Source organism: Apus apus, chromosome 28, assembly GCF_020740795.1.
Source record: "Apus apus isolate bApuApu2 chromosome 28, bApuApu2.pri.cur, whole genome shotgun sequence".
Classification (NCBI taxonomy): Eukaryota; Metazoa; Chordata; class Aves; order Apodiformes; family Apodidae; genus Apus; species Apus apus.
Genome location: NC_067309.1, coordinates 174,095 through 200,114, shown reverse-complemented (window position 1 = coordinate 200,114; position 26,020 = coordinate 174,095). Strand labels below are relative to the sequence as shown.

The 26,020-nt window shown below is 57.7% G+C and overlaps 1 protein-coding gene across 5 annotated transcripts in view; it reads right to left on the bottom strand.

Moving 5' to 3' along the window:
* The window catches only part of LRP1 (LDL receptor related protein 1), a 79,656-nt gene that overhangs the window by 4,065 nt on the left and 49,571 nt on the right, over positions 1–26,020 (bottom strand). For 2 of the 5 annotated variants that reach the window (XM_051641541.1, XM_051641543.1), the window contains 53 exons: positions 25,883–26,014; positions 25,565–25,792; positions 25,214–25,388; positions 24,603–24,697; positions 24,237–24,386; positions 23,850–23,990; positions 23,488–23,616; positions 21,916–22,047; positions 21,684–21,818; positions 21,476–21,605; positions 20,803–20,929; positions 20,373–20,524; positions 20,085–20,209; positions 19,438–19,809; positions 18,052–18,241; positions 17,434–17,638; positions 17,039–17,231; positions 16,797–16,922; positions 16,577–16,705; positions 16,017–16,136; positions 15,218–15,331; positions 14,595–14,744; positions 14,163–14,297; positions 13,557–13,673; positions 13,187–13,315; positions 12,603–12,725; positions 12,186–12,326; positions 11,916–12,103; positions 11,498–11,681; positions 11,199–11,284; positions 10,707–10,826; positions 10,147–10,334; positions 9,722–9,927; positions 9,318–9,506; positions 8,992–9,140; positions 8,463–8,556; positions 7,913–8,029; positions 7,702–7,821; positions 7,036–7,158; positions 6,672–6,797; positions 6,430–6,546; positions 4,524–4,630; positions 4,208–4,340; positions 3,853–3,972; positions 3,190–3,312; positions 2,780–2,923; positions 2,556–2,690; positions 2,181–2,300; positions 1,669–1,940; positions 1,399–1,577; positions 1,007–1,113; positions 680–796; positions 142–318 (listed from right to left, as the gene is read on the bottom strand). In XM_051641541.1, coding sequence (XP_051497501.1) covers positions 142–318; positions 680–796; positions 1,007–1,113; positions 1,399–1,577; positions 1,669–1,940; positions 2,181–2,300; positions 2,556–2,690; positions 2,780–2,923; positions 3,190–3,312; positions 3,853–3,972; positions 4,208–4,340; positions 4,524–4,630; positions 6,430–6,546; positions 6,672–6,797; positions 7,036–7,158; positions 7,702–7,821; positions 7,913–8,029; positions 8,463–8,556; positions 8,992–9,140; positions 9,318–9,506; positions 9,722–9,927; positions 10,147–10,334; positions 10,707–10,826; positions 11,199–11,284; positions 11,498–11,681; positions 11,916–12,103; positions 12,186–12,326; positions 12,603–12,725; positions 13,187–13,315; positions 13,557–13,673; positions 14,163–14,297; positions 14,595–14,744; positions 15,218–15,331; positions 16,017–16,136; positions 16,577–16,705; positions 16,797–16,922; positions 17,039–17,231; positions 17,434–17,638; positions 18,052–18,241; positions 19,438–19,809; positions 20,085–20,209; positions 20,373–20,524; positions 20,803–20,929; positions 21,476–21,605; positions 21,684–21,818; positions 21,916–22,047; positions 23,488–23,616; positions 23,850–23,990; positions 24,237–24,386; positions 24,603–24,697; positions 25,214–25,388; positions 25,565–25,792; positions 25,883–26,014 — 7,836 coding nt within the window. Of the gene's footprint in view, positions 1–141; positions 319–679; positions 797–1,006; positions 1,114–1,398; positions 1,578–1,668; positions 1,941–2,180; positions 2,301–2,555; positions 2,691–2,779; positions 2,924–3,189; positions 3,313–3,852; positions 3,973–4,207; positions 4,341–4,523; positions 4,631–6,429; positions 6,547–6,671; positions 6,798–7,035; positions 7,159–7,701; positions 7,822–7,912; positions 8,030–8,462; positions 8,557–8,991; positions 9,141–9,317; positions 9,507–9,721; positions 9,928–10,146; positions 10,335–10,706; positions 10,827–11,198; positions 11,285–11,497; positions 11,682–11,915; positions 12,104–12,185; positions 12,327–12,602; positions 12,726–13,186; positions 13,316–13,556; positions 13,674–14,162; positions 14,298–14,594; positions 14,745–15,217; positions 15,332–16,016; positions 16,137–16,576; positions 16,706–16,796; positions 16,923–17,038; positions 17,232–17,433; positions 17,639–18,051; positions 18,242–19,437; positions 19,810–20,084; positions 20,210–20,372; positions 20,525–20,802; positions 20,930–21,475; positions 21,606–21,683; positions 21,819–21,915; positions 22,048–23,487; positions 23,617–23,849; positions 23,991–24,236; positions 24,387–24,602; positions 24,698–25,213; positions 25,389–25,564; positions 25,793–25,882; positions 26,015–26,020 lie in introns of those variants that run through there. The other 3 variants (XM_051641542.1, XM_051641544.1, XM_051641545.1) reach the window with 2 other exon arrangements.

The following is a 26,020-nucleotide window of genomic DNA, read 5'->3' as shown; positions in this document are numbered from 1 at the left end:
TCTGAAGCCCCCCACTTTGGGTGTCCCCTCTTGCCCCAAGTTCTGCCAGTGCTCCCCTCACCCTCTGGCACCCCATAACAGCAACCCAGGCACCTCCCTCCCACCCCAAAGCAGGCCAAGGGTCCCAGGCCCAGCACACACCTTCTGGTTGCTTGTACTGGTGGTAGAGCACAACATCGGTGGCATGGTTGAGGCCAGATGTCAGGTTGGTGACAGCCTTGTGCCCAAACTTGTGGATCTTGAAGATGCGGTTGTTGATGTAGGTGACACCATAGATGTAGTCCTCAAAGATGTCAATGCTGAAAGGATGGCTCAGCCCTGGGGAAGCGCAGAAGGGACATGTGCAGGCAGAGGAGGCATGGCAGCTGCTTGCTGCCTTGGGCAGAGCTGATCAGGAATTTTGGACAGATTTGAGGCTAGGGCCTCCCACCCTCTACAAAGGGGCACAGTCCTGGGGAGACCGCAGTACCAGCAGAGCATTTAATGAGGAAAACCCGCCCTTGCTGCTGTCTGCTGAGCATCCTTGCCTCAGGGCTGGGGTCTGTCCTGCAGCACAACCCAGGCCAGGAGCCCTGAAGAGCTGGGAGCTGGGCAGTGCGGGGACCCCACCCCAGGGACACTGGCCCCTGGCAGGTCCCTTTCCTCACTGCTGCTCTGTTGGGTCTTGGGCACTACTTACCCTTCTTGTTGTCAATGGCCACAACAGGGTCAGTGCCATTGAGCCGGATGCTGCCAATGACAGAGAGCTTGGCGTCGGCCCAGTACAGCCGCTCATTGTGGTAGTCCACAGCCAGGCCTGAGGAGACACACCCGCCCCGTGAGGTACAGGCCTCCAGACCACCCCCAACCCCTCCTGACCAAGTGACCAGTAGAGCAGCTCCCTTGCTGCCCCTACACACTCCTGCCACAGGGCTTGGAGTCGAACCACCCCAACACGAGGGGAGACACCCTCCTGTCAAGGCTTTTACCACTCCTCGTGTCCCTCCTGGTACCCATCTTTGTTCACCTGTTGGCCACTGGATATTGTCCTGCACCAGGGTCTCGCGCAGTGTCCCGTCCATAGCAGCCGTCTCAATCTTGGGGTGATTGCCCCAGTCTGACCAGTACATAGTCCTGTGAAGGACATGGGCAGGTCATCCCCATAGGAAAACAGGGAGGGGAAGAGCAGGACAGACCAATGCCCCATTGGTGGGGAAAGCCTCCCACAGTCTCCCCACGGAGTCCTAGAATCACTGATGTGACCCCAATGAGCCAGCTGACTCCAAGGCACAGCGATGTGAACTGATGCAGAGAGTGATGCTGGGGACAGGGAGCTTCCACCATGAATGGGCTTGTTGGAGAGAGGAGCCTGGGTGCAGGCTGGGCAGAGGGAAGGGAGAAAGGGCTTGCATCTCTCACCCTCTAAGCGGGTCGACTACGATGGCATGAGGCTCATCGATCATGCCTGAGATCAGTGTCTTGCGATTCTCGCCTTTCATCTGTGCCACCTCAATAACATCCCGCCCCGAGTCTGTCCAGTAGATGTTCCCAGCAACCCAGTCGATGGCAATTCCCCGTGGCATCTTCAGCCCTGAGATCTGTGAAGGGCAGAAAGGGGGGAGAGGTGAGGACAGAGGATGCAGGCAGCTGAGCCTCAGTGCCTCCCACCATGCCCCTAGCAGAGCTCACATTCAGGTGGGTGACACCACCGTCGATCTGGCGCCGGTTGCGGTTGGAGGCGGTGGAGGCAGCAGAAGACGCAGGCAGCTCCCGGTATGAGATCCTGCCTGTGTGCCAGTTTGTCCAGTAGATCTTGTTGCCCTTGACGTAGATGTCCATGGCATCGATGCGCACGTTCTCGTCGCCCTGGAAGGCTGGCTCATAGGCTGAGTTGGGGTTGAAGGGGTACATGCTCCGGATCTTGTTGTCGTCCGCAATGTATAGGATTTGGTGCTCTGAGCCTGCAGAGGAGGAGCTGTTGGTGTGGGCTGAGAGCTCCACAGTGAGGCAGGGAGTAGGGTTACTGGGAGCTCAGCACACCCTTTGGGTTTGCTGTGTCAGGGAAGGAGAGATTGATGGCATGGGCAGAGGAAGGGTGGGCAGAGGTGCAGAGGGAGAAGGAGCAGCGAGGGAAGAGCACTGGGTCCTGCAGGGCAGCACAGGCACACACAGATTCTGTGCCACTTCCATTCCCTCCTGACCTTCTGCCTTGCACGTATTGTCTGTCTTCATGAAGTTCTTGGCACAGCTGCAGACGTGGGAGCCCTTGGTATTGTTGCAGAGCTGGGAGCAGGTCCCAAAGCGCAGACACTCGTTGATGTCTGGGGAGCAGGAGATGGAAGTCAGGGGGAAGACCAGGAGGGTGCGCTGAGGCACATGAACAGGTCCAGGCCCTATCAGGAGGCTGCTCTGCACTAGGGCTTGGAGACCCCATCTCTCCTCATTCCCCATGTTTGTGCCCCAAGGACACAATTTCTGATAACCCAGCCACTCCATGGGCACACACAACTTACTGGCAAAAGAACTGTAAAGCCGACAGCCCAACCCCAAGCCCCCTCAGGAGCAGCAGAATGTACCTTGGCAGGAATTCTTGTCTGGCAGCTTCTGGAAGCCTCTGCGACATGAGCAGTATGTGGTGGACTGTGACTGAATGCACTGGGCCTCATCTCCACACATGGTGGTGTTGGTCTTGCAGTCATACGACTTGTGGTCTGAGGTGGGACATGCAGTCAGCACCTGTGCCTTGGCAGCTTCCCCAGTGCTCACCCTCAGCCCCCCAAGACCCCAGCTCCCCACCCACCATGGGAGCAGGACTCCTCATCAGAGCCATCTCCACAGTCATCAAAGAAGTTGCAGCGGAGGTTGGCACTGATGCACTTCTTGTTCTCACAGAGGAACTCATTCTTGTCCTGGCTGCAGCTCTTGGGCTTGGCCGTGGGTGACTCTGTGGGAGCATGCGCAGCAGCTGTGACAGTCTTGTGTCCCCAGGCACCCAGCCCCCAGGAACCCCAGGGTGTGAACGGTGCAGGAAGGGACCAGACCCAGGATGCCTGTGCCTGCCACCCCGTTTTGGGAAGGAGGACTGGGCAAAGCAAACCCCAACTTCTACACTAAACCCAGGCCTCTGCAAGGACCAGCCTGAGGGCAGCAGTGACCCATGGCCCAGTCCTGGCCAGGCACACAGCAGTGCCCACAGGCAGCCCCACTCACCACAGTCCTTCTCATCCGTGTTGTCTCCACAGTTGTCAATGCCGTCACACTGTCGACCGATCCACAGACATACCCGGTCGTTCTTGCAGCGGAACGGTCTGTTGGGGGGACACTGGAATTTCACTGCACCAGCAAACAGAAACAAATGGTGACGGTGAAAGGAGACGCCATATCCAGGCTGTCACTCTTGTCATGAGCTGCTGCTCAGCCTCTGCCCGCTCTCCAGGGAGGCCTGTCCCACGAGGGCGAGCGGGCTCCGGAGACTAAAGCAAAGAGACTGAAGCAAAAACAATCGCCCAGTGGCTGGGCCAGCTGCAGGAGGGTCAGCCCTCTTCTCACCCAGCCCCCTGCCCCCCTCAGCCCCCGCTCCTCCACTGCCAGCCCCACACCCAACTCAGCACCTCTGCAACTCCACTCTCTTGACCAGTCACATCCTGCCCCCTTGGCCCCATTGGCCACCCATAGGAGGACCCATCTAGAAGGGGATGTATGGAGCTGCCAGAGGTGCCCATAGGCCCTGGGTACCCACAGGAGTGCCCAAGCACCGGGACTGTCACCCCTCCCCAGCATGCGGGTGCCCTGGGCAGGCTGCTGGCCCTGCAGCAGACATGGCCCAGGCAGGGGCCAGACCATGAGCGGGAAGGCCAACGTGGTGTCACTCACAGCACTCCTCAGGGTTTTCATCCGAGTTATCCCCGCAGTCATCCTCCCCATCGCACTTCCAGGCCAGGGGTTTGCACAGCGTGTTGTTGCACTGGAACTCATCCAGAGGACATGTGCGAACTGCAACAGCATAAGGCAGGAGAAGACACATCAGCCAGTGCTGTCTGACTGCTAGAAGACCAGCGTGGGCCACAATTCCCAATTTCCAGCATAGCTGGTGGCTCCCCAGGGCTCGGATACGTGTCTGTGCACACTCCAGGGCTGGGCAGAGCATTGCTGACCTATGCACAGCAGGGACACAGGAAACAAGAGGATGCGGGGGGAAGGCGACAAGCCTGGAGGGAAGCCACATTACCACCAGTGCCACAGTTCTCCTCATCAGTGCCGTCCATGCAGTCTGCATCAGCGTCACAACGCCAGCGCATGGGGATGCAGTGTCCGTTCTTGCACTGGAACTGGTCAAATTCACAGCGCGGCGTGCAGTCTTTCTGCAAGGGAAGGGCAAAGGACAGTGGTCAGGAGGGACAGACCCAACTGTGGCAGCCTCCTGTCCTGTGACTGCTCCTGGACCAGGCTCTCAGCCCTCCCTTGGCAGCAGGGACCGGGATCACCGGCAGACTGGGACGTGCAGGGTTGGTGCTGGCAGGGAGCCCCAACCCTTGGTACCTCACCTCATCAGAGCCATCTGCACAGTCGTGGTCTCCATCGCACTTCCACCTGCCAGCGATGCAGCGGCCATTGGCACATGAGAACTCGCTCTCTGAGCAGGGGCGGGGTGCTGGGGACAGAGAAGATGGGGTGTCACCCTGAGCATGGGCTGCAGCCAGGGTTGCAAGGGCAGAAGCTGTCCCTGACCAACAGCTTGGGGGTCACAGACTGACACAGACACATGTCCAGTGGCACTGGGGACAGGGTGGGGTGCAAGCAGAGCCGGGGGAACTACCAGAGAGGCATGGCTGATACCACCTCCCAGCTCCCTTCCCATCCAGGGCTACCAGCTCCCTGTGGGGAACTGGGGTTTTTGAGGGTATTATGGCCAAACAGAGTCGCTCCTAGCAGCTTCCCAGCTGCACGTGTCCCCAAGGCATTCTCCACTGAAGGCAGCACTAGCTCCACAGCTCCACAGCTCCTGCTGTCCCACTAGCAGCTACAGGCAGGGGGAAGGCAGTGGTGCCCTGGCCAGGTCTGGCAGAGCTGGCACACCCATGACCCCTCACAGGGCAGGGGGATGGACTCCCCCTTGCAGCTCAATACGTCAGTGGTGCCCAACTCATCTGCCCGCCCACCCAGGACAGCTCTCGGGATCCCTCCCCTCCCCATCTCCCCTGGTGTCAGAAATGTCAGGGCAGGCAGTCCCTCCGGCCCCGGTGCAGAAGCTGACAGGACTGTAGGGAAAAGAGGGGCAGGGGGTGCCCAGCTGGAGCAGGAAGGGTCAAGGCAGGGACAGATTTTGGAGCCAAGTACGAGCCATGCACAGGCCCTGGTAGTGGAGGCAGCAGGGTGAGACGCTCCCCGACTGTGGCTCCAGAGGAGGGAGGTGCTCGTGCTGATGCTCAGTAAATCTGCCTGGGTTGTCCAGTCCCAACCCTTCTGCCCTCACCTAGAATTTATTGTCTTCATTTACTTTAGAGAGACTGTACATGGCATTAAAAGATTTTGGCAGGAACCTACCTCTGAGTGCCCCATAACGACAGTGTGAAAATGGAGAAAAACGTAAGATGAAGTGAAATGGCACAAACTCAAAAACACGACATGAAATCAACAGAAAAGAAAAAAAAAGTTGCACCCTAGAGAGCTGCAGGGAGACAGAGGGACCTGGGGTGGGTACTGGGAGGAGGGTCTGGCTCTGCCCAGGCCACTGCAGCTGGCTGCCCAGGCCCTGGTGCTATCCCATGGGCAGCTCTGGAGGGATAAGAGCAGCTCCTGCCCACAGCAGAGCCCCAAGAACTGTCTCATCCACCAGACAGTCACAATCCTCAGCAACTGAGCAGGGCGAGTGCTGGCACAGCTCCATTAGCAAGTGGTAACTCATTAAGGGGCAGCAATTTGATTGTCTGCCATGGCTTCTAGTGACCAGCTGCCTTCCCACGCACTGGTCCAGGTCCAGGTTTGTGACCTGGGTTCAGGTGGTGTCACAGCCCCCATCCCAGAGTCTTAGTGTGTCCCCATCAACTTCCCAGGCCAAACCATTTCATAGGGTGCTGTCTGCCAGGCTGGGGCTGAAGCACAGGGAAAGGGTCTAAAGTAAAGCAGTTCCACTGCAAGCAGTGCCCATGTGCTGTCTGCTGGGGAGGGTGTTGTGGTCACCTCCCCCCTTTTACCTGTCCCACCGAGGGCCTTTCCTCAGGACAGCCAGCAGCTAAGCCCTGGCTGTGGGACCAGGCTGACCAGACCCCTGGAGTCAGGTGCTTTCTGTCCAGGGGCTCCCTGCACTTCCCGGCCATTAGCCCCAGCCAGCCTGATGCTCCCTACATAGCTGGGACCACAGGCAGGCAGAGGGACTGGGGGGACCTGGACCACTCCCCCCTCCAGCACAGCCGGCACCCAGGATAGCAAAGGCTCAAAGGCAGCACATACTGCAGCTCTCTTCATCCGAGTTGTCCCCACAGTCATTGTCGTAGTCACACTGCCAGCGACCTGGCACGCAGCGGTTGTTCTTGCAGCGGAACTGGTAGGGCTCACAGGTGCGTTCATCTGGGAGGAGGAGGCAGGAAAAGGCATCAGCAATGTCCCTGCACGTGGGGAGGGATGGGCACACCAGAGAGCAAGGTGGGCAGTGCTGCTCTCTGCCGGCCTCCCTCCGACCCAGCCTTGCTCACCGCATTCCTCCTTGGGCTCGTCAGACCCGTCCCCGCAATCATCCTCCCCGTCGCACTTCCAGCGCGCGGGGATGCACCTGCCCGAGTCCTTGCACCGGAACTCATCCACACCACATGTCATTTGTGCTGATGGGAAGAAACAAGATGACATGGATACAGGAGGGCAGGTGGGGTTAGCATTGGCCACACACATTTATTTCTCTGCAGGGCTGATGAACACAGCCCCTATGTCAGCAGCTTGGAGCCAACTGCAGCACCTGCAGGGACTGAGTAGGGACTTGCCATCCCACAGGGAAGACAAACAAATGGAAGCTCCTGGTTTCAGTGTGGCCAGACCCACCCCCCCTCTGCACAGGCTTCTTACTGCAGTTGGCAGGTTCATCTGAGCCATCCACACAGTCATTGTCCCGGTCGCACACCCAGACACGGGGGATGCAGCGCTTGGTGATCGCACATTGGAACTGGTTGGGGGCACAAGTCACCTCCGCTGCAGGAGAAAGAAGCAGAATCAGGAGAGGCATTGGGGCAGGCAGGGTTCTGGTGGCCACTACCCCACAAAAACTGCCCCACAGAGCAGAGAGGCATGCAGATGCTCTGGGCATCACAATAAGTGTCTGGCCATGCTTGGTGACCAGGTGCGCAAGAGGAGAGGGGAGTGGAGCCCTGTGGTGGCCCCAAGAGACTTGACCAGCTGCAGGGAGACAGGGCAGAAGCCACAAGATCCCTCAGCTGTGCAATAGGCTGAGTGCAAATCCACAGCAAATATTGAACTTGTCATTATGAGGGATTTAAGGACTTTGTTTCCACTAGGAAACAAGTGCCTCTAGGGTCAGCAGGATGACAGTGGACAGAGGCTCTGCACAGACCAGAGGTAAGGAGAAAACTCCATGCACAGGGGCAGGACCACCCAGAAGCCAGCCTGCAGAGAAGCCAATACCCAAAGACGTGGGTCTGATGCAGCACTGAACTCCTCACCCTCTTTACCATGCACACTCCCTGTTAGTAACATGCTTAACAGCTCCCCACTTACGGCAGTCCTTCTCATCCTCGCCATCACCGCAGTTGTCCTGACCATTGCAGCGGAAAATGCCGGGGATGCAGCGGTTGGTGTTGGTGCATTTGAACTGGCTGGGCAGACAGACGTGGATATCTGGGAAGGGGGCAAGACGGTCAAAAGCTGACATGCTACATCTCTGCTCTACTGCAATGATGAAGTGAAATGGCACAAATGGAGAAAGTACCACAGTTGGCTTCATCCGAGTTGTCCTGGCAGTCATTGTCTCCATCACAGATGAAGGCTGGATTGGTGCAGATCCCAGTGGAGCACTGGAACTGCCCCGGTCTGCATTTGAACTCAGCTGTGGGGTAAGACAGGGTAAGAAGTTTGCTCTGGGGACCATTTTCAGGGCAAACCTTAACCTCCCTCTTTCCTCCCTGGGGTCCTCAGCAGGGACTAAGCAACCAGCACCTGAACCTGGACTCTGGTGCAGAAAAGGGGCAGCTCTGCTCCAAGAACAGCAGCTGGTTGTTGCCCTCCATGGGGCTGTAGGCATGGTGTGTTATCTCACTGCTCCCTAAGGCCTGCTAATGGGGTAACTCTCCTCTGCTGGAGGAGGAGCAGGGACTAGCAGTGCTGTCCTGAAGCTGGAGGAGCAGCAGCAGGGCTTTGGGGGACCAGCTGCACAAGCAGCACCAGGCTGCACTGGACAGCAGAGCTGCTGTAGGGCTGGCAGGAGCTGGGCAGCATGGCCAAGGTGCTGGGACACCATGCTGACCCCACTCAGCACTCACGGCAATCCTCTGGCTCATCCGAACGGTCTCCGCAGTCATCCTCAGTGTCGCATTTCCACCAGAAAGGGATGCACTTGTCATTCTTGCATACAAACTACGACAGAGAGATGACCTTGTGAGGGCAGATCAAAATGGGGATGGGGGACCCCAGAAGGCTTCATCCCAGAGGAACTCTGCCAAGGGCACTGATCTCAATGCTGTCCCTTCCCAGACACCTCAGGACAGTCTGTGTCCTGATCTGGAGCAAATCCTTAAACCTGAGCCAATCCCACAAAACCTCTGGGGCTGGAGGGGGACAGGCAGGAGCTCATTCCAGAGCTGGAGGGTCTCTGGCTCCCCAAACGACTGCAATCTGTATGTGTTGGGAAGTGCCACAGGAGCGGGGTGTTGCCCATGCCTGGTGAGTGCCCACCAGCACCCCGATGCACAGTGAGGAGCTGGGGCCTGGTGAAACCAGCCAGGAGGGGACACAAACATGAGCACTCATGTCCGAGAAGGCAGGCACAGGCAGAGCCGAGCAGGCTGTTACCTGGCTGGCCGTGCAGTTGGAGACACAGGTTTTGCCATCACTGCCCAAGTAGAAGTTGGTGGGACAAGCACACTTGTGCCCTCCACCTGGTGAGAGGAGGCAGAGGTTGCTGCAGCCAGCGTTGTTGGTCTTGCAGGGATGGTTGGGAACTGCAGAGAGCAGGGAGACAACCACGAGTCAGACCAAGGGGGAGGAACTTTAGGGTGGCACTGAACCCCCAGCCGCAAGACCCTTCTCACCATGCAGCACCTTTCCAACCTGGTGTCCCTTAGCACATTGTGCCCAGCCCCAGCCTACTCACTCCAGCCCTCTGGCCCAGGGCTCACCGTCAGGCTGCCGGTAGGGGTGGTAGATGTGGATGTCCATGGGACGATGCAGCGTGCTGATCAGCAGTGTCTTGTTGTCTCCTGTAGTCTTGTGAGCCCGGTTGATGGACTTGGTCTCCCAGTCAGTCCAGTAAATGAAATCCTCAAAGAGGGTGAGTGCGAAGATGTGTGGGATGTCCTGGCTCAGCACTGCAAGGGGGAGCAGGCAGCTCAGCCAGGGAATGCCCCATGCCACCCCTCCGACAGCCCAGACTTTCTCCAGGGACATCTCAGCCTTTTCTCCAGGTCAGAGGCACAGGAGCTGCCAGTGCTGGGGACTGTACCCAGCATCTCTGGATCCTGCTCCCACAACCAATCCAAAGCCTGCACCCCACACAGGCCTGGCAGAGCCGTGGTGCCCTCACCCGTGTGCCGGTTGGAGCCATCCAGGCTGGCAAACTCGATGTAGTCCTCCCGCGCATCGGCCCAATAGATCCGGCTGTTGATGTAGTCGAGGGTGAGGCCATTGGGCCAAGTTATCTTGGTGTCAACAATAACGCTGCGGTTGGTGCCATCCATGCCAATCTTCCCGATCAGGGAGTGGTCCCCCCAGTCTGTCCAGTATAGGTAACTGGGGATAAAACAGAAGAGCAGAGGGAGGCTGAGTCTGGCCCAAGCCACAGCAGTGGCCACACTCTGCTCGTCCCACGGATGAACCAAGGTGCAGGTGGGTGCAGGGCAGGGAAGGCCCTGTCCCATCTCCCAGCCTCCAGGACTAGGGCACGATGGCAGAGGGGCCACCAGCCCCTCCCTGCATGCAGGGGAAGGTCCAGGTCCTGCAGGCACTCACCCATTCTGCACATCCACCACCAGCGCCCGGGGCTCCCGCAGGCCCGAGTTCACCAGCACGGTGCGGTAGGCGCCATTGAGCTTCGACACCTCAATGGTGTCCCGACCTTTGTCACACCAGTATAGGTTTCCTCCTACCCAGTCAACAGCCAGCCCATCAGGATTGCTGAGGCCAGTGCGGTGAAGAACCTGTTGGGAGAAAATGGAGATGTTTGGGCTAGAAAGGGAGAACTAGATCCTGCCCTGGTCCCTGAGGGATGACAACATCCCCCTTCCCCAGCACATTGCCCCTGTAGACAGTCCTTCCCAGTACTCTTAACTCACTCTTTTTCCCCAACCCTCCTTGCTCATCTGCCTTAGGGCAGCATGGAGCCCACCTCTGATTGTGATAGTGCTACCAAACATTCCCACAGCAGCCTGGGCTGATGCCCTGAGCCTAGTGATGACCCAAGAGCAGGGCTTGTGGCCCTGGTGCCAGCACAGGCCCCTCTCTGTACAGGCAGTGGGCAAGAACTGGCTGCCCAGATTTGGGGTGCCTGATGGGCTGCCTCAGTGCCCCACCTGAACGTTACTCCCATTAATGTGCATTCGCCGGATCATGCTGCCCTGCGTGGTCACATCTGTCCAGTAGATCATCTGCTCCCGATAGTCGAAATCCAGAGCCACTGCATTGTTCAGCCCCTGGGAGGAAGGGAGAAGCATTGAAATCACAGTGTCAACTGCTAGCACAGGTTGACAGGGGCTTTACAAAGACCAGTGAGCATCAGCCTCAACTCCAGTCCCTGCAGCAGGGAACTTAAAAGCACTACAGACAACTGTTGAGCAGACTCTGCCTTATCAAGGTCTGCTACCCAAGAGCTATTGTTTACAAGGGACCTCCTCAGTGGTGAGAGCTGCTGTTATACAGAATGTACCATCTATCTGGGAAGCCAAAAGCCCAAACTCCAGGGCCAGCAGGTCTCCTGCTCTGCAGGGCCACTCTCCAACCCCCAGCCTCCAGCCCAAACCCCCACATAAGGCTGGTGCTCCTCCAGCTTCAAGCTCCCCCTGCACCTGCTTGAGCAGTGTATAGTTGGAGCCATCCAGGTTGAGTTTCCGCAGGTAGTACCGGTTGGCAAAGATGAGGAAGGGCTCTTCATCTGCACAGGGAAACCACGAGATGTGTAAGGGAAACACTACTGTGACATTGGCAGATCCCCTGCAGACTCAATTCCCTCCCAGCCCTGCCACTTCCCAGATTTCCTTCATGAGTCAGGTGCAGCTCCTTTGCCTTTTGGAGCGCTGTGACCAATTCAAACACTAGCAGCATTCCAGGGTTACCAGAAGAGCATCCCTGCCTCCAAAGCTCTCACCTGTGACAGCTTTACAGCTGGTGGGGTTGTCAGGTTTGAGCTTGTAGCCCTCTATGCACAGGCACTTGAAGCTCCCCAGAGTGTTGATGCACTTCTGGCTGCAAGGGTAGGTGGTGGAGCACTCGTCAATGTCAATGCACGTCTTCCCGTCATCCTTCAGCCGGAATCCGGGACGGCATCTACACTGCAGGAGGCAACTGGAGCTGTTAAACATGTCCAGGGCCCACACGCTGGGACATGACAGGCATCACCATGGGACAAGCGGGCTCAGGCACAGATAGCTTGCAGAAACAAGGCTGCTGAAAGTGCCTACGCATGCATCCCCTGCCCAGCTGGCAGAGAGCAGAAGCAACCCTCATGCTAAGAGTGTCTGCAGATAAGGGAGAGAACAAGAGAGCATCTCTCCAGCCAACCCTACCTTGTATCCGATCTTGAGGTCTTCACATTCCTGGGAACAGCCGCTCTGCTTCTTGTTGAGACACTCGTTGATGAAGCAGTTGAGCTCATCAGAGCCATCCATGCAGTCATTGTTGTTGTCGCAGAGCAGCGTCTCCGGGATGCACTTCCCATTCTTGCAGAGGAAGAAGGAGTCGTTGCACTTGTTCTCTGCAGCAGGTGGAGAGGAGATGGCCACGGTCACTACAGGGCAGGTGGGCAGCCCTGCTCCCCACCATGGCCCCACAGGTACCTGGGCTGCTGCAGCGTGGGTTCTTGGGCGCTTCGTCCGAGTGGTCGTGGCAGTCGAACTCGCCGTCGCACTCCCACTGCCTGTTGCTGAGGCAGCGGCCGTTGGCACAGCGGAACTCGTGGGGGCCGCAGGTGGGGTACTCTGCAGGAGGGCAGGGGACTCAGGTGATGCAGACCACCTCCCCGAGTTGGCCAGGAACCATGGGGGCAGTGTGGTCGCTGGGCTGTGCAGGGCTGTGGCACAGGTGCCCAGACCTCCCTGCTCCTCCTCACCCTGCTCCCATGTCAAAACCCTTCTGGGTAATAAAGACCCCTCCAGGGTCCTGTCTCAATGCCCAGGAGTCACAGTGTGACTGCCAGGGCCAGTGTTACATGAGACACAGCTCCCACTGTTCTCTCCCATCCCATGGACACCCACCACACTCCGGGGACTCGTCTGAGCCATCGCCGCAGTCGTCATCGTGGTCACAGACAAAGTGCTTGGGGATGCACTGGCGGTTTCCACACATGAACTCCCGCTCGTCGCATGTGTTGTTGTACACTGCAACGAGGCAACACTGTCAGCCCCTCACCACACCCTGTGCTCTCCTGCCTGCCCCACACCCTTCATCTTTGGGTGCTGGGGGCAGGAGCTGAGGCACAGCCCAGGTGGGGCAGGGACTACAAGTCCTTCACCCCAGCTTGAGCATAGGCCTGTGTCCTCATCCTGTGGCTGTGAGCAGCACCCAGACAACATGGTGCCTTTGGCTATTGCTCCTCCTCTCTTCAGCCAGAGAAAGGCACCCAAACATCCCTATGTCCAGGTCTGCTGTGAGCACAGCACTGCAGTTTCCTCTTGCACACCTGGCAGGGAAGTGGCCAGGACAAGACATCCTGCCTGCTAAGACATCCTGCCTGCTACAGGGACCCCAGGGAGTGGAGGCCCCAGCAGCTCTTCCTTCACTACAGGCAGCTTCTCTCCAGCCCCTGGCTACGCCACGCTTCCAGCCCTCTGGGACTCACAGCAGCCAGCAGCGAGGGTCTCATCAGCACCGTCTGCACAGTCCTTGTCCCCGTCACAGAGCCAGCGCTCCGGCACACACACGTAGGTGCCTGGGCACTGGAAGGATCCTGTGCTGCAGGTGGTCAGCCCTGGGGAATGGAGAAGGATGGAGGCCAGTCACCCCCTTGCTGAAGAACTAGCACTCTTGGGCTGCATGCCCCCATGTTTTGGGAGGCCCCAAGATACAGAACCCAGGAGAGCAGTGAAGACCACAGCACAGGAAAACATGGGTGGAAGAAGGGATGGGCAGAGGCAGGAATACACAGAGATGGAGCAGCAGTGCAGGCAGAGAGAGAGAGAAAGGTTAGAGCAGGGCTGGAGCAGACTCACGGCAGCGGCTGTCCTCATCAGAGCCATCCCCACAGTCATCTGCCCCATCACAGACCCAGAGCTTGGAGATGCAGCGGTGGTTGTTGCACTCAAACTGCACGGGGTAGCAGAACTTGTCTGGGGGAGGAGGGGAGAGGAGGGGTCAGACCTGGGGTGATGCAAGGGGAAGTACATGGCAGCAGAGGCTGGGTCAGCTGGGCTCCAGGGCTGGAGAGTGCCATGGAGGCATGTTGACAGGACCAGACCATAGGACTGGTGTGGGATTCCCTGCTCGGGAGCTGGAGAGGTTCTCTAGTTCCTGAGCACTGTTTGAGATTTTTTGATGGGAAGTTAGAATAAAAAATGCTATATCAAATGAACTGTAACTGGCCAACCTCAAAATTATCAAGGACACTTGCGCATGTGGTGAGCAAACAAAGGCACAAGGACTTCTGCATTGGTCACCATTAAAAGCCCAAGCTTGTGGAATAAGACTAGAGGAAAAATAATCTGGAGTGTGATTCTTGGCAAAGGGATGTCAGAGAGAGGAGGGGGTCCTGCCTCTCCTCCAGCACACTTGCACTCGCCAACCCGTGCCATCACCCCCGAGTCCCTTGCTCTCCCCACCCTGCCGCTCACTGCAGTGAGTCTCGTCTTCCCCATTCTCGCAGTCGTCCTCTTTGTCGCAGGTCCAAGTCATGGGGATGCACCTCCCACTTGGACAGGCGAAGTAATTGGCTGGACACTTGGGTTTTCTCCCACCTGGTTTGTGAAGGAAATATCAGAAAGGGTGGTGAGATGGACATGTCCTGTCCCCTCCCAACCCAGAACTGCCCAACTCTGAAGGATTCCTCCCTAAAAGCCCTCTGTGATCCTACATCAATCAGCACCCAGAACCACTCTCCATAAAGGAGCTGTGCAGGCAAATGATGATGGTCCTGGTGTGAAAACAAAGTATCCACTGTCCAAACAGACCCAAAGGGGAGCCATCTGCCAAAGGGTCAGTGCGACACTCCTGCTCTCCTAAGCCTGAGTCCCCTCCCCTCTCCTTGCTCTCACCTGGGCAGTTACGTTCATCTGAATAGTCTCCACAGTCGTTGGCCCCGTCGCACACCCAGCTTGGAGCGTAGCACAGTGAGGTGTGTTCACACTTCTGGAACGTGGTGCCCTTCACCCCCAGCTTGAAATAGCTGCTGCAGTCGGTGGCAGCTGCAAGGAACCCCACCAGAAGCCTGGGTGACAGGTGCTGCTCACCAGTGGCACAGCCCTTCAGTCCAGACCCCCAGGCAGTGTAAGCTCCTGTCCCGCTGCTGACAGCCCTCCTTCCTCCCCAGAGCAGCACGGAGCTGACTCGGCCCCATGTGTGCCCAAGCTGCTGGGACCATGTTAAGCACTTCTGATGGGCTCTTGTGTGGTGAAGTGCCAAGAACGGTGGAGGTGGAGCTGCAGTGATGGGCTGAGACTGCTTCCAGCCAGCAGGCTAACCTGGCCTGGCCTCTGTTGATGGGATGGGAGCCAGGGCCCTTCTCCCTCCCTGATTCAGCACAAGCCCCAGCAACTGAAATGAGGTGCAGGGACCCAGGCACCTGTCCACAGGCACAGAGGGCAGGAGCATTGCCAGAGCAACAGCAGGGCAGGGTAAGGGAGGCAGCAGTGAACAGGACGGCAGCTGGGGTACTCACTGCAGTTCATTTCGTCGGAAGCATCCTCACAATCAATGAACTGGTTACAGCGGCTCGAATTCCCAATGCAGCTCCCATCTCGGCAGCGGAACTCGGTAGCAGCACAGCTGGTTTCTGCAAGGGGGAAGCCCCCACAGTGGATGAGGCTGGGCTGAGGGACACAGTGTGTAAAGCCACCCCACAGACCCCACTCACACTGCCCACATGCATCCACGCATGTATACCCACTGCCCAGCACAGTGATGGGTGACCTGATCCCACACTGCCAGCTCTGGTCCCCTCCCAGCCAAGACCTGGCTCCTCTCTGGCTTACATACCCTCCCTGGCAGCCAAGGTTTTTCCCCCAAGCTGGCCTGTCACTGGCAGGCCTGGGCAGGCTCAGGGAAGCTCCTGACCTTCTCTATCAGTTTTGAACCCAGCAGACAGGCTTCTGCAGCTCTGAAGCTGCCCTTGGAGATGCTCAGATGCTCTTTTCTCAGGATCCCAGGAACCATGAGGAGCAGCAACACTGCCCCTTGATATGGCCATGTGTTCCTCCTAGGTGTCAAACCATCTCAGGAGGCTCTAGGTGTTACATGGCCATGCTCAGTTCTTCCTCCCAGCTGCCAGGGAGCAAGCTGTACGAAGCGCCTGTGGCACAAGCAGCATGAGCAGGATGTAGACCTTCACTCTCCGCTAAGCCCTGGCTCTGTTCTGCTCCTGTCAAGCTGAAAGTAACCCTCCCGAAGCCCCTGTCCCCGTTCCAGACAGCTGACTGAGCCCTGGTGAGGGCTGGCTGGGAGCCAGCCACTCTGCTTACTGTTACACGGCACTTCATCCGAGTTGTCCCCGCAGTCATCCACACCATTGCACCAGTAGCGGCTGGCGACGCAGCGTCCATTCATGCAGTGCAGGTAACCCCTCTTGCACTTGCGGCTGCCTGCAAGGAGGAGGAGCAGGTGAGCACGAGGCATCCCTGGGTGTCCTAGCTCATCGGGGACCCTTTGGCAGAGGCAGAAACTACACAGGCAGGATTAGGAACCAGGCTCTCTTGTGATGTACTGGCAACATTGCAAGGTTAAGGTTGGCCCCGCAGACCCCTCCCAGCTGAGGAGCAAGGGTTGCTGTTAGACAAAAGGTGCAGTCAGCTCAAGGGGTCTCACTCTCCAGCCTCCCCACAAAACTGGAAAAGATCTAGAGCCCTTAAAGCCTGGCATGGATGGGACTAAGAGAGACTGTGAGCACTTGAGGGACACAAAAAGACACCCAAGAGCACCAGCTCCCTTTGCCAAGCAGAGCCAACAACTCAAGCAGAGTGCCTGGGCATGCGAGTGGATGCATGTGTGTGTTTGAGCAAAGCAGCAAGAGGAGGAACCTTACTGCAGTAGGACTGCTTCTCATCTGACTTGTCCTTGCAGTGGACCACGCCGTCACAGGTCCGGCTGAAGTCAATGCAGTCACCGTTCCCACACTCAAACTCATCATGCACGTTGCAGGTAGAATTCAGGGCTAGGCAGGGTGCAAGGAATGTCAGCTCTGCCAGGCTGAGACTTCCTCCCCTTCCCATCCCCACCAGCTCCCACTTCCACCTCCCCTCCACCTTTGCAGGTGAAATCCTCCTGCAGGACTCGCTCGCCACGGCAGGAGCAGTTGACATGTCCTTTGGGTGTGAGCAGACAGAGATCCTGGCAGCCACCATTGTTCACCCTGCACGGGGACAGCTCACCTAGGAAAGATGGAGAGCAATCACACCAGGGACAGTCTACAGTCTGGCAGAGGCAGGGGAGCCAGGGCCCATGTGGCAAGACTGTGATTGACGGGTGGGGCACAGGGCATCCTTACAGCTGTCAGTGTCGTTGGCCACAGCAATGATGCCCATGGGCTGCTGGGGGATGTCAACACGCAGAAGCTTCATGTCAGTGCCCACATACTTGTTGGCTCGTTGCACAGCTCTGCGCACCCAGTCTGTCCAGAAGATGTAATCGCCGTAGACAGCCAGGCCAAAGGGGTGCACAGGCTCTGATTTCAAGATCACCTGCCGGACACGGGCAAACCATGAGCAGGAGGGAACCCAGCTGTGGGATGCAGCTCCCAGCACTACCCCAGATGCAGCCTGTCCCATGTGTCTGCCCAGGGAAAGGCCCAAACCCCCCGTGCCCCAGGAACAGCTCTACTTTCCTCCAATACTTGCTACTCTCCTCCCCCATCTCTGCCACTGAGGCCAGGTCTGGACTTACGTGGCGGTGGGAACCATCATATTCACAGCGTTCAATTTTGTCCAACGAGGCATCAGAGAAGTAGATTTTTTCAGCCTTGTGGTCAATGGCCAGCCCATTGGGTGTCCGGATGTCCTGGTCAATGATGATGAGGACGTTGGCACCAGAGAGGGTGGCACGCATGATGCTGGGGTGTTGCTCATTCCAGTTGGTCCAGAACATCAGGCTATAAGAGGAGAGACAAGTGATGCCTTTGCAGCCCCAGCTCTGTGCAATATATATGTTGGTTTAGCCCATCTCTCTACTGCTGTGGGGCTTCCAGGGACTTTGGGATGGAGGGGACATTGTCCCTACATAACAAGGGGTGGGAGGGGACTGAGTGAGGCCACTGCAGCCAGCTGAGAAACGTGGTACCCCGTGGTACCAGAGGAGCGTTGGGATGGGGTTTCTGTCTTTCCTTTGGGGTGCTGAAGGACATGGGGAGGACACAGGGCCTTTCCCCATAGGCCCCAATGCCCCAATACTCTATGTGCTGGGAACGAGTGCTTCCTCCCCAGTGGAGCTGTGTCTGCCTGGATGCTGGCCCAGGGACCAAGTGGACCCCTGGGTGGGCTGGCTGGACCACTGATGGCCACTCACTTCTGGCACTCATCCAGCACAAAGGCCCGGGGGTGATCATCCCCTGACATGGTGATCACAGTCTCCCTCTCGAAAGCCCCCAGGCGGCTCTGGTCCACAGTGTGACGGGTGATGGTGGAGGTGGTGTAGCTTGTCCAGTACAGCGTGTCCCAGCCGCGGTGGTAAGCCAGCCCCTCCACTGAGCCCACATCTGCAGAACAGGAGGACAGGTAGGTTCACATCCACCCCATGCTCAGCTCACTCCACACAGCCAGTGCTGACTGTGACACCTGGACATGGCTACCTCAGCAGCCTGAAGTTACTGCTTTGAATTACACCCCCAAAAAATCCCCAGAGGCTGTGGATCTTGCTTACACTGCACCAATGTGGCAGCACCAGAGGGGACTAAGCAGAGCTGGGCTGGAATCTGTGCTAATGGGGGAGCTGAGACCCCAGGGGACTTCAGAGGCCTCCTGGGCAGACCTCTGATACCAGCCAGGTAATGACACTTCCTTGCAGAAAGGCTGAGTTATGTTCACCTAGGATGAAATGAGGACTTGAACTTGGCTTTCAAGCTTGTTATCTGACCATCTCCCCTGCGCTGGTCAGGCCATACTCTGGGTCCCTCTGTCCCTGCAGCACTGGCTTGCAAGGGAGGCATAAAGTGGCCAGAAGAAGACTCATGGCTAACCAAGGAGACCTTCCCTCCAGCTCCTAGGCCAGGAAATTGAACTGTACACCCATCCTTCCAACCTCATTAACAATCAGCAAAAGGTTTAATGAATGGGCTGTGAGTGATGGGCCCTGCTCTCCTCATCTCAGTGATAACAGCTACCCCAAGTGCCAACTGTAAACATGCTCATTAGCAAGCACATCTATAACCCTTGCTGGAGGTGCTCCCTGGTGACGCAGAGCAATGGACATGGTCTTTTCAACTGCTGTAGAAGCCAATAAAATCAACTAAGTGCAAACCGAGGGCTGGAGGTGAAGACAGGCACGGCAAGGTTTACTCAGGCTCAGCGGGTCTGTCTTGAAAGTCAAATGCAAACAGAGCAGATCCCAAGTTTGCTGCAGTGCCTTGTTCCTAGAGCAGTGCATACCCACGTGCACGATTGAGCCTCGTGATACGCTCTCCTTGCCAGAATAAGCTCTGCAGACTGCTCCTGACACTTGCATCCTCTACCACAGGCTGCTGCCTCTTCCAGAGACTCTGGCAGAAAGCTAACAGCTGAACCCTTAGCAGCAGCCACTCAAAACACCTCTCAAAAACACAAAAAAATGTTAACTGAGAAAAGGAAACAAAACCCTTGGGCGAGGAAGAAGGAAGTTCAGGAAGAGGCGGCAGGGGAGAACAGAAAAGAGCAGTCTGAGAGCAGAGGCATGCAGAGAGAGCCCTGTGGCACTCACTCTCCACAATGGTCTTGCGCCCTGTGCCGTCATCATTGATCTGTTGGATGTTGCCAAAGTGGATGTCGCTGTAGAATATGCGGTTGCTGCCCTTGGAGCCGTAGCGGTAGTCAAAGGCCAGGGCAATGACGTTCTTCATGTGCTCTGCGTCCTCGAAGGGCTTGATGGGAGCGTTGAGGTTGTTCTCGTCCGAGAGGTGGATGCTCTTGAGGATGGTGCGCTCCGAATACAGCAGGTAGCCATCGTAGTCACGGCAGCTCACTCCATCCTCAGACAGCATGCCATGGGCACAGGCACAAGTCCTCTGCCCGTTGCCCCGGAACAAGCAGAGCTGCTGGCAGCCCCCGTTGCTCTGGGCACAGATGTTGGTGCCTGGAGAGGAAAGGGGAGACTGTTCAAGGGACTGGGTAGGCTCTGTGTAGAAGGATGCTCCTGCTCGGCCGCTTTTCAGCTCTCCCCACTCCCAAAGGAAGCCGGTGAAGAAATGGGCTCAGCCCACAGCACAACACAGTTCTTTGGTGAGGACACAGTAGCCTATTTGTTTCCTTCCCCCTCCCTGCATCTGCCTGCCATGGGAGCTCAGCCCAGGCAGCCACTGGCGCTCAGCAGCACTACTCAAGGGGCTGACGTCCTGCTCCCGAACCCACCCTTCTGCCTTGCCCGGTTGAAGACTTTGATGTCCTTGAGCTGCACGCCAATCCCTGTGCGCAGGGACACTGACTCGGTGGCATTGTCCTTGTTCCCTCTTTTGATGGAGCCATTTGCATGAGTCCTAAGAAAGGACAGAGTCACTGAGCACCCGATGCAGGGCCCACCCCAGCAGCACCCTGTGGTGGAACTCAGCTCCACCACCACTCCCACAGCACCCGCCAGCTCCCCCCACCCTCCCACACAGCCAGTGCCCAGGGCATTCCCAGACCCCTTGGGCACTGTACCTATCACTCCAGTAAATGTACTCCTCAAAGACGGACACTGAGAACATGTCCATGTTGTTGCTGGACAAAACAACTTCTCTGTTTTCACCCGTCTCCAGGTCGATGCGTTCAATCTTATCTGTCCGTGCATCACACCAGTAAAGCTTCCCATCCTGAGGAGGTGAGAAAACATCCCAGTCAGCCACAGAGCAGCTCACCAGCAGGGCACTAAAGCACCCTCCGCACCTCCCAATGTCTGGCAGAAGGTCCCAGGGTCCAGAAGACAACCCTGGACAACCCTCTCTGCACTGGAGAGGAGACTGCAGGGCCCTGCGAAGGGCAACTGTGTCTCCAGATATCCCATTAACAGGGTGACTGCAGGGACCCTTGGGACCAGCACATTCCCTGCCAGGCCACAGGGCAGCACCAACCTCCCAGCCCACGACCTTACCTCATAGTCAACAGATATCCCGTTGGGCCAACTGATGCTGACGTTCACCAGCACCACCCGCTCAGTCCCATCTAGGCGTGACCGTTCAATGCGGGGGTACTGCCCCCACTCTGTCCAGAACAGATACCTGCAGGGGACAGCAGGGACGTGACCATGGGACTGGCCAGAAGCAGCATCCTTGGGCCTTCTGGCCATTGGAGCAGAGGATAAGCACCTCCTCCTCATCCCTGCATACCAGGGCCTCATTCCAGGCCCTGGTGATTTGTCAAGTTGCCCAGCCACCACATGCTTGCAGACCTCACTGCAAAGGAGCACTGCACTGCAGCTGGATCAGCACAGGAATCAGCCCTTGTGCCAGGCACATAGGTGCTGGTCTCCATTCCTCCCTAGACCCAAACAATTCTCCTCTCCCTGTGACTCTGCTAAAGCTGGAGCCAGAAGGCTCCAACTTGGATTTTCTGACAGTTGGAACCCACAAAGTCATGGAGAGCTCCCAGGAAACTCAGCCCATCAGTGAAAGGGTGGTTTGGACACCAGGAGCGTGTCCCTTGGTGTGGCAAGAGACCTACGAGTCCTCTCCCCTGTGGGCAAACTGCACAGCTCTGCCAGGGGTCTGGGGTATTGCCCACCCTCAGCTGAGGGCCCCTCTGGATGGCTCTGTGCAGTGTCTTACCCCTTCTCTGGATGGACTGTGATGGCCCGTGGCTTGTCCAGCCCCTGTGAGATGACCACGTAGCGGAAGGACCCATTCAGCCTGGCCACCTCAATAACATCAAAGCCCTGGTCTGTCCAGTAGATGTTTCCTGCAGAGAGGGGACAATGAACGTGAGCCCCGCCAGGGCCTGCCCACTCACTCCTCCCTGCTCCGGAGCCCATCTCACCAGCAATCCAGTCCACAGCGATGCCCTCCACGCGGCCAATGCCATTGGTAACCACATCCTCCCGCCACGTCTGATCCCGTTTGGCCCGGCTAATGGTGCTCAGACCCATGTCCACCCAATAAATGGTGTCGTTCTCTGAGAGGGGCCAGGCCAGAGAGCAGGTGTCAGTGACTGCCTCTGTGTCCCCCTGATCTCTCCAGCCCTGTTATCCTGCTCCTAACCCCTGCCTCACCTGCATGGAAGTCGATCCCCACGGCCAGGGAGGTCCCCGACACAGGCACAAGAGCATCCGACTTGTCATTGGGGTCCAGGGGAATGCCACGGATCCCCTCATGGACCGAATACAGGAGGAAGGAGCCAACGCCTACAACACATGTGGGGACAATCAGATGCATCCCATAAACGACATGCTGTCCCTTCCACAGACAGCTACAACTCATGAAAAATTGTGACAGCAGATCCATGGAGGAGCAAAGCCTGGCAGGACTGGTGGGAGGACTCAACAGGAGAACCATGGGTCCCTAGCCCAGGCAGATGATCCCAGGAAAGCAGAGGGACAGGCAGGACAGGGTTGAACCGTGCTGGCTGGACCTGCTCACAGGCTGTGCAGCTGCCCAGAGCATCTCCCCACTGGCAGCCCCCACGCCCACATCCTGGCTGACCCTGAGGGTGACACATATGAGATGTGAGCTGGCAGCAGCAGCTCCACAGGCAGCTGGGGAGGTGGTAAGGAAGGCAGCTCCTGCCAGACAACTGCCTGATGCTGCCCACAGCAGTGCAGTCAGGGGTGACACGTCTGCATGGGCAGCATGTGCATGGGATACTTCAAAGGTTTTGCACCACTGTGGTTTCTCACGGAGGGGGGGATGGCCCTGTTTCACTTGAGTCCCCCATGTGAGAGTGGACTAACTGGGATGAACATAAAGAGAAAACTCCGGGATCAGGATGAGATGGCTTTCGATGCCACACTGTGCAGGACAAGGAATGGCAAACCTTGTGGAATGATGGCAGGGAACAACCCACTCTAACAACAAGCATGGACATTGTCAGGGATGACGTTTCTGATGGTTGGGGCAGGAACCCAGGGAACAGCCACAAAGCCCTCTGCTTGGCTCTGCAAAGGGGCTGTGTTCCAGTGTGTCCTGCCCAGACCTCCCTGGAGGATGCAAGCTCCAGAGTAGCCTGTTCAAGGAGTCCTGACTCACACCAGGGCACAGGGAAAGCATGAGCGAGGCCTCTTTTCAGAGCCGCCTGTGCCCCTGAGTGCTGGCAAAGGCTCTGAGCTGCATCTGGGTCAGGGCAGCACTTGTTATTCAGTCCCTGCCCTGACTCAGATGGTGCAGCAGCTTTGCCAGCCCTCTCCAAAAACACCAAGAACATTTTGCACACAAACAGCCTTTGAGAGGCTCTGGCAGTGACCAGGGAGAGGGGAGGGCTCTTCCCTCCCAAGGAAGATGATGGCAAACTGTGCAGGGACTGGGGATCTGCGGAGCAAACGCTGTGCCAGCTGCCCAGCATCACTCCTGGTGACTGCAGCAAGTCAGTGACCCAAACCCACTGTAAGCAGCGAGGGTTTCACCACTCCTTTGAGGGCTTGCACTGTGCTGTGCTGCTCTCCTCCTCCCACTGAGCCCAGAGCCATCGCTGCTGGGACAGTGCCCCGTGCTCATCGCTACCCACCCTTGCAGGACAGCCCACGCTTGCTCAGCCACACGGCCCCGGCAGAGCTGCAGCACACGGCTGGCCAGAGGGGGCTGCTCTGAGGGGGGAGCTGGGGAGTGGGGATGGGGTCAGGCACGCTCACCTTCACAGGACTGCTGCCCACTCTTCAGGCTGTAGCCTGCAGTGCACATGCAGGACCGGGAGGTCTCAGAGGTGGGCAGGCAGAGCTGAGAGCAGTCGCCATTGTTTAGGCTGCAGGGGTTGGTTCCAGCTGCCACAGAGAGAAGGGGGTGAGGGGCAGCAGGGGGCCAGAGCACAGCCCCTGGGCTGCACCAGCCAGCAGGGACCTGGCACAAGGGCAAGGGTCAGGCTTGGGCCAGCAAGAAGGGACAGGGCCAGCCGGCCACTGTGGGCCAGACTCCAGCGCAGGCACTGGCCACCTGGTGGAGCCGAGGAGATGCTGCCCAGCCCTGCAGGGTCTTCGCTCCGGGATCAGGCTCTCACCTTGCTGGATGCCTTCATCGTACACCTTCATGTGCATCACCAGCGTCGTGCTGTTGCGCAGCACTGTCACCTCTGTCCCATCCTTTTTGTTGCAGGTGCCCATCCTCTCAGAGGCCTGGTCAGCCCACCACAGCTTGTTGCCTGGAGGAGAAGGCAGGAACATGCACAAGTTTTTCCCATTGCCCTCCCACCCCAGCAGCAAAGAGTGGTGGCACCACAGAGATTTACATGGTGTGGCCTAGAAAAAGGGGTCTGAGCTCAGCCTTTGGTGGAGAAGCATCCCTTCCACAGGTGCTAGAAGTGGCAGCAAGCAGTCTGTGTTTGGGCAGGGCCAGGAAAACAGGAAAGGGCTTCACAAGCTGCGCCCATCACCCTGCTGGCTCTCACCCATGATGGCCAGGGCAGTCGCCTTGCTCAGCTGACCCTTCATGGAATTGATCACCTCCAGGTTGCTGCCATCCAGATTGCATCTGTTGATGGTGCCATTGCCAGAGCTGATCCAGTACAGCTTGCTCTCTGGGTAGTCAATGGCCAGGCCTAGAAAGCAAGAGACTGTCAGTGTCCAGGTGGCACAAAGGGATCATCACTATAGGGGAGGTGGGATGGGACCAGCAGAGTGGATGGGGTGATGGAGAGATGGGCACACAAGGTCAGAGTACAAAGCAGCTTCCAGTCTGGTGGGGGCTTGAGGCTTTTAGGGCCAGCAAAGGCACCACAGGGTGGGTGATACCCGGGGGCACTGGCGGTCCATACCAACAGGCCCTTTCTGGTTGGTGAAGAGGAGGGTGCGGTTGCTCCCGTCCATGTTGGCCACGCTGATGTTGTCCCCGTCTGTCCAGTAGAGCTTCCTGCAGTGGTACAGGGACATTGAGCAAGGCAGAGCCCCACAGGGATGACCCACACACAGCTCTGCTGCCCACCCAGGCTCCGCCAGCCCCTGACACCCCAGCCTGTTCTCCAGCCTCCTCTTGCCCTTCTCTGCTGCACAGCTAGGGCAGCCCAACCGCCCCCTTGGCTCCAGTGCCAGGACGTGGGAGGGGGTTTGGAGTTTGCAAGCACTCGTGCAGCCCACCCAGACTGGCACACACGCACAGATGCTCACTCATCTGCAGCCTGTTCTCCTCCATACACACATGCGTATGCACAAAACAGCTGCTGCTCTGCATGTGCTGCAGACACACACCCCTGAGCCCTGGCTCCTCTCAGACCTCCTACACACACTGACACAGAGAGAGCAACCTGTTCCCTCCCCCACCACACGCGTGCTGTCACGCGCACACACGTGTGCCTGCACACCTGCTCCTCCTTCGATGCTCCTGGCCTGGCTCCCAGCCCACCAGCACCACATCCTGCTGGACACTTACCCCTGGAGGGGGTGAACCACCAGGCAGTGAGGCTTGTCCAGCCCCTGGATCACTGCATTCTTGAAGGAGCCATCCAGCCGGGCCACATTGATCTGCTTCTTGTTGGTGTCATAGCTGGTCCAGAACAGGTTTCTGGAAACCCAATCCACAGAGAGGCCATGAGCATTGGGCAAGTCTGAAAGGGAATGGAGAAGGGAGATTCATTAGGTGTGAGAACAGGACTGGGATGATGCTCAGATGAAGAGGAAGGGCCAATTTCATGGAGCCAAAGCCTTTGGAGAGCAGGTGGCTCTGCCAGGCTCTGGGACCTGACAGGAGCTGCCATGTGTGGAGACGCTCCTCCACACCCACCTGCAGAGACAACAGTCTCCACACCGGTGCCATTGATGAAGGCTCTCTTGATGGTCTGGGTGCGGACATCAGACCAGTAAATGCGCTGCTCCAGGGCGTCGTAGTCCACCACTGTGACATTGTCGATGTCAGGCACCGTGAAGGAGATGATATAGTTGTAGTAGGGGTTGTCGATGTCCACACCCCGGATCTCCATCTGCCGTGCGTACAGCAGGAACTTCTTAAACTCTATAGAGAAGCACAAAAGGGGCAGTCATGGGATCTCAGCCTGGTCTGCAGAGCTAGTCCTGAAGCTCCCACCCCAAGGCAGACCCCTACCATAGCAGGTCATGTTGTCCTTGTCCAGCTTCATAAGGTGGGGGCAGGCACAGGACAACGTGCGGTTGTAGTTGATGAGGCAGAGGTGGGAACACGGCCCTTTGCCCCCATTGGCTTCACAGGGATTAGGAGCTGCAA